At 37.6% G+C, this 10,273-nt stretch overlaps 1 protein-coding gene across 1 annotated transcript; it reads right to left on the reverse strand.

Annotated features, from left to right (window-relative positions):
* Positions 1–3,261: 3,261 nt before the first annotated feature.
* On the reverse strand, positions 3,262–4,170 carry LOC103729590 (olfactory receptor 4C11). The gene has a single exon (XM_008827667.1). It carries the CDS (start codon positions 4,168–4,170, stop codon positions 3,262–3,264), a length of 909 nt encoding a protein of 302 aa, XP_008825889.1.
* Between the last annotated feature and the right edge of the window lie 6,103 nt (positions 4,171–10,273).

The following is a 10,273-nucleotide window of genomic DNA, read 5'->3' on the forward strand; positions in this document are numbered from 1 at the left end:
TGGCCTTGAACTATTATTTTTATGTGTATGAGTGTATTGCCTGCATGTGTGTAAGTGCACCCATGCCTTGCAATGCCTGTGGAGGTCAGAAGAGGACATTAGGATCCCCTGGAACTGGAGTTATTGATAGTTAAGGACTGTTTTTAGCCACAATGTGGGTGCTGGAACCTGAACCCAGGTCCTCTGTAAGAGCAGTCAGTGCTCTTAACCACTGAGCTGTCTCTCCAGCCCTGAGTTTCATTATCTTTTAGTTCCTATATTTTTAATTGTCAGTAATGTACTCTATACCAATGTACATTGATGCTCATGTGAGAGGGGACATTAGGCTGGGAGAAACTGAAAGAAAATGAACCCTAAGCAGCCATCTCTTCCAAAGCACCTTTTGCCATATACAAATAACTTATGTCTACATCCTCTGGTACAAATGACATGGTAGTGGCAGAAAATACCACTAGAATTGGCATGGATTGAAAGCCATTAACACCCTTTACAGATGTAGATGGGAGGTGCCTTCCATGTCTCACAATATCTGGGAGTTCTTTTGAGATTAAGAGCTCCCCTCCACACCAAAAGACTCCTCCCTCCTCCTGTTAGCATTAAGCTTGCTATCCTGTTTTGCACCTAAGACTAGTCTAAGACCTAAAAGTGAAAAGAACCATGACACACTGAAAATAAAAGACAAGGAAATGGGAGGAATAAGCCTCCCATAAGTGAGATATGAACTTCGTATGCCAAACCCCCACCCTTCATCTATTTGTTCACACACTTTCTCTGATGAACCTGCTGTCTTCTCACTTCTGTCTCAGAAAGTAGCATAACTTCTCCTTCCCGCCTCTTTCTTCTGTCCAAATTCCTTTATCCAACAGGCGTTGTGATACTCAGCTTTCCTTACCTATTAATTGCTTTCCTACCTCAAAAAATCATCCTTGAGTTACTTCTTTACCTGTTTTGTTTGTTTGCTTTGAAAAGTTATTTTTATGCTATGTATACAAATGTTTTATCTGCGTGTATGTAAGTATACCTGAGTCAAAAAAAAAAAAAAATGCTCACAGAAACTAGAACACTGTTTTGGATCCCCCTGACCTAGGGTTGTGGATGTTTGTTAGCCACCAGGTAGGTGTTGGGTACCAAACTCACATTCTGTAAAAGCAGCCAGTGAGTACTCTTAACTGCTGAGCCATCTCTCTAGTTCTTTGTTTTTAAATTTCTACAACAGACTAAGAACCTACAGAAAAGTATCCCATGTTCCACAGTGATCCGTTTCCCCTCTTTGACATTTGCCCCTTCATATGTTAGTATTAGATTGATGTTCCCATCTTCTCTTTATGCCATGAGATTTATAGCTGTTGATGTAAGTTGTAAAAAGACTGGCGTGTGTCTTCCTAAAACCTCCATTTCTAATTTTAAAGTATTATCAGTACATTTAACATTCTTTTAGGTTTCAGGTATAGGAGAGTTAGTAGATTGTTAGAAACAAGGGAGGTTATATAATAAGAATAAAAACACACACTTTGTGTTTCTGGTATTATAGCCAATTTAGATGAATATAATCCATAATCAACAATTATGTATATTGTGAAGATCTGGAATGGGGGAGCTGCTAAGTCTCCAAAGGTAAAGAAAAGGAGAAGAAATGACAGTCTCTTTTCATCATCCATTTATTGTACGTGTATAGAAATATCACACTGGACTCTCATGCTCTGTATAATTAATATATTCAGAAAAGAGTGTAATACAAAATTTGGGAAAAGATGTTTTTACTTTATAATGTTAACAAGATTATTTAATATTAATTATAATTCATATATGATTTACACAACTCATGGTAATTTGGAAAAAAGCCTGGTGAGTTCTCTGATTATTGTACGTGTATAGAAATATCACACTGGACTCTCATGCTCTGTATAATTAATATATTCAGAAAAGAGTGTAATACAAAATTTGGGAAAAGATGTTTTTACTTTATAATGTTAACAAGATTATTTAATATTAATTATAATTCATATATGATTTACACAACTCATGGTAATTTGGAAAAAAGCCTGGTGAGTTCTCTGAAATGGATGCTTGTGCCTGAGCTCTAGTTCTTCATATATGAACCTTATCAGCACCAACATGAACTAATTTCCTTTTGCAGTTACAATAATTCAACATGATGGTGAATTTGTGCTTATGGGAAGAAAAATAAAGAGAAAAAGGGAAGACTGATTGTCTCACTTCAAGTTTCTTCCTTAATAATTATATCCTCTGATATTTGAAATGTGACACTATCAACAAGCATAAACAATATTCACTAAACATATGAAATTTACTTGATACTAATTTGAAAAATTTATTTTATCATGAGGAGGTCACTTATAAATGCCTGTGGTGATTTCATTTATGTCATCAATATTGTTACCTTTGAATACAATAGATCATACTTTTTTTAGCTTCCATTCAAATCTCCAGTCCCAGAAAATACACATATCCATTGAATTTTATGGTTTTAAAATTTGGTTTTGCTACATTAGGTTTCTATTCTAACCCTCAGAGTCGCAGATTTGTTGCTGCAGGTCTAACACACAGTCACATAAATGTTAGAGGCTTCAAAAGAATACATTAATGTATCTCATAAATTATGCTCTGGATATATTAGCAGTAAATGGAACATTAAGAAAAATTAGTTTAGACTGTCATAAAATGGAATCTTGTTCAAAATATCAAACTCTTCATATACAAACTAGTGATGAATCAAGAATGCAGCCCTGACATACTGGTTCAGTGTCTATGTGACTTAATTATTTTATAGGAAATACATATTAAAGGAAGTACCTAAAGAGAACTACATGTATCTACAGAGATACAAAAGTTTGAGCAATTGCTATTGTATTAATAGTCTTCTTATTAAACAAGTATGTGTATGTAATTGTGTCAAAATTTATAAGAACCACTGTCAAAAGTTGTACTTTCAGGAAAAAGGAGTTCGACTTAAATTTTAATAGATGCAGCTGATCTATTGCCACAATAACCGAATGGAAAGTCATTCAAGTTTGCTAGATTGTTGTGGGAAGGAATAGCTGGTTTTATACCTTGGAAACTTCCTAGATAGAAAGAAAAATGCAGAGAGGAAAGATGACTGGCGCACAGTTTTTATGAATTAACTGTACTTTGTCTAGCCATGACACACATACTAGAAATACATATATATATATATATAATAGACATATATGTATAATAGACACAGAAGTGAAAATATTTGAGATATAATGTAGTAAAAATTTAAATATGCCATAACCTTCGTATGGCAGTTTTTACTTCTGCATTCCTAAGTGTGTAGATCAGCGGGTTGAGAAAGGGTGTGCCAATGGTATAAAACACTGTCACCATCTTGTCCATGGAGAAAGTGGTTGGGGGCCGTGCATATATGAATATACAGGGGCCAAAGGAGAGGAAAACCACAATGATGTGAGATGTGCAGGTGGAGAGAGCTTTTTTCCTCCCTTCTGCACTATGGTTTTGCAGAGAATGTAAGATGACAAAGTATGAGATCAGCAAGATTATGAAACTGCTTGAGCAAATCGCACCACTGTTAGACACCAATAACAGATTTATCATATACGTGTCCATGCAAGCAAGTTTCAACAAGGGCTGCAAGTCACAGCAATAATGGTCAATCAAGTTGGGTCCACAGAATGGCAATTTCAAAGCCAAGATGATCTGAGCAGTGGAGTGTATAAAGGACCCTATCCAGGCAAGAATGATCAAGATGACACAAACCTGCCGGCTCATAATGATAGGGTAATGCAAGGGTTTACAGATGGCCACATAGCGATCCACAGCCATGAGAATGAGGACAAAGACTTCCATGCAGCCAAAGAGATGCAGAGCAAAGACTTGTGTCATGCACTCGTTATAGAAAATGGTTTTCTTTGCCGATAGGGAATCCACAATGAGTCTGGGGGCTATAGATGTTGAAAAGCAGTAATCAGTGAGGGACAAATATAACAGGAAGAAGTACATGGGGCTCCCAAGTGCCCGGCTGAACTTGATGGTCACAATGATAAGGGTATTACCCACCGTGGTTCCCATATACAAAATTAAAAAGATTACAAACACCATCTTCTGCTTAAGAGGATCCTGTGTCAATCCCAACAGTACAAATTCAGTTACAGTACTGTTCTGTTGCATTTTGCCAGCCCTTTAAAGGAGTCACAGGTGAGAAACTGTCTGCAAATGAAAAGAGAAAATATGAAATGCAAACTAAGTTTGGAAGCCAAAGGATTCATTCCCAGCTATAGAACTATGAATTTCCAACGAATTATCACCGTTTTGTTTTTTTTAGTTTTTATTGTGACATAATGAATTTAAGAGTTGTATACTATATAGCTAGTTTACACATAACTAAAAAGCAAATGATTTTTCAAAGTAAATATTAATTTTCAGGATTTTGAGTCAGTAGATAACTTCATGATGTCATCACACTTTGTCAGTTTTCAGTGAAACCAGATAATATTATAGCAATATGTTAAAATAATTGAGAAATCTTTTGCATGATTTATCTGAATATGTTTTCATTTGAATCCAGTATTTGAACAAGGAGACACTTAAACAGTAAACATTTGATATCCTAAACACGTGGGATTGAACTTGAACAACCTTTTAAACAAAGAATGTATTTAAAACACTTAAAATTGCTGAAAGACACATAATGAAAATAAAATTTAAGATGTGAAGAGCACCCCAGTTCTGTCCATACCAGAATAAAAATCTGTTTCTTTCTCATCTCAAATTTTTTTCTTTAAGCAGACCTCAAAATTTATAGTTATTAATCCTTCAATGAGTTTTCATACACAGAAAAGAAACACTTATGGGAACATGCAGAAATGAGGTACCACAGCTGACATAAATAAGAAATTTCCTTCAAATTTCAGGTTAAATGTGAACAACAAAGATGTTTGTCTCTGGATGTCTGAATTCATAATTGAAATGTTGGTGGAAAATATACATTTAGTCTTTTTTTAATTTTTAAAAAAATAATTTTTTTATTGAGCTTTTAAAATTTCATACAGTATTTCCCACTCAAATCCAGACTCCCTCCCCCACCCATTCCTCCCCTCCTCCTCTCCCCAGTGAACCCTATGCACTCTGCCATACATGCTGAGTCCTGTTCACTCCGGTGTTTGTACCCAAATGTCCTTCAGTGGGCATGCATTCACTGGAGTCTAATCAGCCCATTCAGTGGTTGCATGTAAGTCATACTGTCCCTCACCAAGCAGCACTAAATCTCAAATAGTTCTCAATCTAGTGCTTGCCTGCCACCTACTTCTCACCTCCCCTTTGGCCCCTTGTTTAATTGATCTGACATGGGTAAGTTTCATAATTACAACTTTGGTGGAAAATATATGTTTATTCTTGAGTATGCCATACATTGAGTGTGTGTTTCCTTGTTTGTTGGTTTGGATTTCATACAAATGTTTTATTGTTGCTGTTGTTTTTTGTTTTGTTTTGTTTTGTTTTTTTGAGACAGGGTCTCCCTGTAACCCCAACTGCCTGGAACTCTCTATACAGACCAGGCTGGCCTTAATCTCAGAGATCCTCCTGCTTCTGCCTCTGCCTCTGCCTCCCCAGTGCTGGGATTAAAGGCAATATGCCACCATTCAGGACTGTCTTCAAATTTTTTAATTGCCATGAAAATACTGTCTAAAGGGAACATATATTTACTTAATAGTCATGGATTATTGGTCAACTTAGAAGTCACTGTGTAGACCACACTATCTTTGATCTTATAATGTTCCACTTGTCTCTGCCTCCCGCATGTTGCGATTAAAGGCATGTACCACTGTGTCCAATGTATTTTTTTCTGGTTTCCTTCAGCTATTTTATTTAAAATAAAATACATTCTAATAATAGTATAGCCCAATAAAATCTTTCCAAGGTGGCAAAATGTTTTCATCACAGTACAATAGGAAATATCTAGGTAAACTGATGCTATAAGAGATTTTGCTCCTTTTTGAAAATAAACGTGAAAAATATGCAATGCCTTTCAGTTCTAGATATTCAAACTGAAAGCCACTTGGAAGTCTCAGTAGAGAGGAATGCTACTGATAAATCTTTTAAAAGCAGTGCTTACAAGTGTATGAGAAACTCAAAGCCACATACTTATTGTTGAGGCTCAAGTGTCTGAAATATGTAAAGGAGCACTTTCCAAATCTACAACACCTGCATACAAACCACAATTCAAGATTGCTTTTAGCCTAGGCCCAACCTCTCACAGTCACAAAGACAATCACTGCAGCTTGTTTAATGGTGACAAGAAATAAAAACTAACTTTACCTCTCATCACGGTGTTGAGTGACTGTAAGAACACTAATATAAAGAAGGTGTGTTTTATACAATATGCACTATATTCTCTAAAATGTGTTGTAACTTGAAATTCAAGTATTGAATATTGTATGCTTAGATAACATGTTAACAAGTAGTATGCATTACATGCACATGTCCTCCTGTACTGAGTGGGAAAACTGCACTCTTGCCATTCTACATGAAGGACCTGATAGTAAAGTATACACTTTGTTAATACTTGAAAATCATGCCAATCACACTGTATTAAAAATAAATAAGTTAAGCCTTACCTTAGGAGGTTGTGATTCACACTGGCCTGTCACTAAGCCATTGCAGCTCATCAATTGTAGACAGTCGGTTTAACATTAATTAATCTCTGGGAGCCTCAGCACTAGCTGTAGAGTGAATTCTGAAACTTAGTGCTCTTTAAATACCTCATGCATCGTCACCACCCAAATATTAATTACATGATCACTTCTTTTATTGCATGTATTTCGAATGCATTCTTCATGAAGGCTCTTTAGCAAATAAATGGGAATATTTTGGAATTTGTTAGAAATTATTAGATCAGGAGTGACCGGGGTGACTGGAAATGAAAGAGGAGACCAACCTCAGGACAGATTGTTCTTTATTAAGAGCAATGAAGGATCATGTTTCTCTGTGGGATCAAAACCATATACTCTGAAGCATAGTTGGTCTGAGGTTTTATGGAACTCTAAAGGAAGAAAGACTTTTTTATTTCTTAAGGTTTGAGGGTTTGGGACAGTAAGTGCTTGTATTACAGTTTGGGGGTTTGGGGCAATGAGTGTTAGCATATGATTTCTCAGGTAGCAGTCACTGTGTTGGGGGTTGGAGTTTCACACCGTTTCCAGGCTTGGGTTTCTCAACGTAGTTTGAACTTTCCAAGCTAAGACATGTATCCTTCAGGGTTCAATAAATTAAGTAATATAAAAATCACATATAACAATAAATTTATGTATTTATATCCTTATGGTTAGGTCTAGACAGGAATATATATCCACATGTTATCATACATATTTTTGGGGGTCTTTTTGTTTTTGGCTTTTTTTGGATAGAGTATATCCCTTTAACCTTAGGTGGTCTGACACTTGCTATGTAGACCAGGCTGGTTTGATTTCACAGAAATCTGCCTCCTTCTGCCTCCTGAGTACTGGGACTAAAGTTGTACACTACCATGCCCAGCAGCATATGTAATGTAAAAGGTTCTTATTTTATATGAATTGTAGGCATATGAATGGTGTATAAGCTGTGTGGGGAGCCGCCTGCCGTCCCTGCAGACGCCATTACAAGATGGCGCTCACATCCGGTTCATGCTGAGCAGTAAATAAGTCAGTACGCATGCCCGAAGTAATTTTCCACCTTCTAGTCTCTGCCTACCTCGTGGCGTGATATGGGCTGATGAGTTTGCGACCAATCAAGAGTTGCCACGTCCAAGACGGGCTTACTAACCTATATAAGGGCTGGGTGTCCGACATTCGGGGTCTTCGCCCTGTAAGCTTATGCTCTCCCTCTCAAGATGCATTAAAGCTTTTCTGCAGAAGGATCCTGAGTGTGCCGCGTCGTTCTTGCTGGCGAGACGATAGCGTGGGACAAAGCTGGATCCAGTACTTTATGTTAATTACAGCATTTGAAATATCATGACAAGAGGAGGCAAGTTTAAGACCAATCTGGGCTGCACATGAAGTTTCATAACTAAACACAAACTAATAAAAAGAATTGCATGCATATTGACATGAAATAGCATTATAGATATCAGAGATTTCCTATAAATGAAAATCAGTCTTCTATATACTTAGCTGTCATTGAGGAAGATGGATGTCTCATGATACTGTACTGATGTCAGCACCATCATTTCCTTGGAGACTTTTCTGGAAGACCCCCAATAGGTATCATGTGCATTTAAGAATCTCTAATATCCACCTGCCATCATTCAAGGCTTGCATTATACAGCCCATTACTAACAGTAGCTACTGTGCGTGGGTGTTATTTCCATCTTCTCAATCTATAGCTCAAAGGACTCTGAAAAGTCCATAAATGTATTATTCTTCCACGTGTCTGTTGCATATTTTGACCCACTGTGATATTTATCTAACTAATATTCTGCAACTGAGAAACACAATGCAGTGCAGATATTGTTAGTAGGTAAGAGGTTATAAAAGGTTAAGAATGTGAGCAACAAAACAGCATAGCATTTGAAAACAGCTGAGAGCACAGCACTTATGTGCCTCATTCCATATAGTCCCAGAAAACTGAATAAATAACTAAATGAATAGGGAGAATAGAGAAAACTGTAGATGCCGGCTACAGTGTCCATTTCCCCCAAAATTGAAAGCAGATCAGGGGACCCTTTGCTTGGGCCAGCTCAAGGGTACCTTATTCCATCTTGGAAGGCTTTTTATTAGGAAGTTCAAAGTATAAAATTCATACAAAGCTCACACATGATTACTACTTAAGCAGTTCAAAACACCAGAATTTTCCCATGATAATAGTAAGAAAACAGCACAACTCACCCAAGGCCTTGTCAGCTGGCCCAGTCACAGACCTTCTTTTAGGCATGCAAAAACAGGGGGAGGGGCATGACAACCTGTTCCCAGTGTTCCAGAAAACAAAGGCCTTAGCGTTCTGGGTTCTGACCCCCTACTTTTAGCCTCTGCATCAACAAAACCTAAAGAAGTCTGTTAACTCTTAGTGAGCCAAGTGCCAGGAGCCAGTTAACTATTAGTGACTAGAGCACTAAGTCCTTAAGGGACAAGTGAGGTTGTTACACAAAACCTTAATGACATAATTTATAAATCATTTATGAGGGTACCTCAAAGAATTAGAAGATAATTCTATACCTCAGTTGTGTGAGGCAACCATATTGACTTCCAAAGTGAGAAAAATGGGGCAACAAATTGGATGGGGGTGGCACATACCTTAATCCCAGCCCTGGGGAAACAGAGGCAGGCAGCTGTCCATGAGATTGAAGGCAGTCTAATCTTTATAATGAGATTTAAGCCAGCTGGCACTACAGGAAGACCTTGTTGAGAAAAAAATAGAAGAAGAAGGAAGGGAGAAGGAAAGAAGAAAGAGAAAGAAGAAAAGAATGGAAGAGGGAAGGGAAAAGGGGGAGACAGCACCTACCAAGACGGCACTTACCAAGGGTAGGACAAATACTACTGCAGATAGGTGACCAAGGTCAATAAGAACATTGTTGAGCCATGCTTATAGCATATACCCAGTAATGTGATTAGATTTGAAAAATATTTGATCCTTTGGTATTTGACTCCAAGACCCACAGCTCTAAGGTGCTTTTGAGAAAAAGTATCTCATGAAGGTCAGTTGAAGACATCAGCTCAAAATGTTTGACCTTTATTGAAAATTATCATCATTAAAAACAAGGCACATATGAGTTGCTGTCACTGTTAACCCATGCTGCAGACACTGAGATGACAGAACCAGAGTGCTGACTTAGAAAAGAGAAAAAGAGCATTAGTTTAGAGATACAACATTATAAAATATGAATCTTAGATAAGGATCATTTTGACCAATGCAACATACTAATATGAGATAATAATATGTGAACCATGTGGTTGTTTGTGTAGGACCCTGAGACCCTCTTCATTCACCCGCTACCCCCCAATCCCTCCAGACCCCTACTGATTGCTCTTTTTAGCTTCTGTAAAATGCTTGGCTGCTGTTTAGACATGCCTAGACATGCCCTGGCATGCCCTGACCCCTGCCTGCTATTCCCCCCCAGTTCCAGGATTAAGCAAGCCCGGGCATGAAAACTGCCCTATAAGGTAAAAACAGAGACTCCTGGCCCCACAGATAACAGTCAGCACATTCCACAGCCCTGAGAATAGCACCCACCAATAAGGAACCTCCAAGGCTGCATCCTATACATCCAATCAGTTTAAAATTATGTTGGTGTGCGTGCACTCCTTGA

Source organism: Nannospalax galili, unplaced genomic scaffold (assembly GCF_000622305.1).
Source record: "Nannospalax galili isolate Female #2095 unplaced genomic scaffold, S.galili_v1.0 scaffold593, whole genome shotgun sequence".
Classification (NCBI taxonomy): Eukaryota; Metazoa; Chordata; class Mammalia; order Rodentia; family Spalacidae; genus Nannospalax; species Nannospalax galili.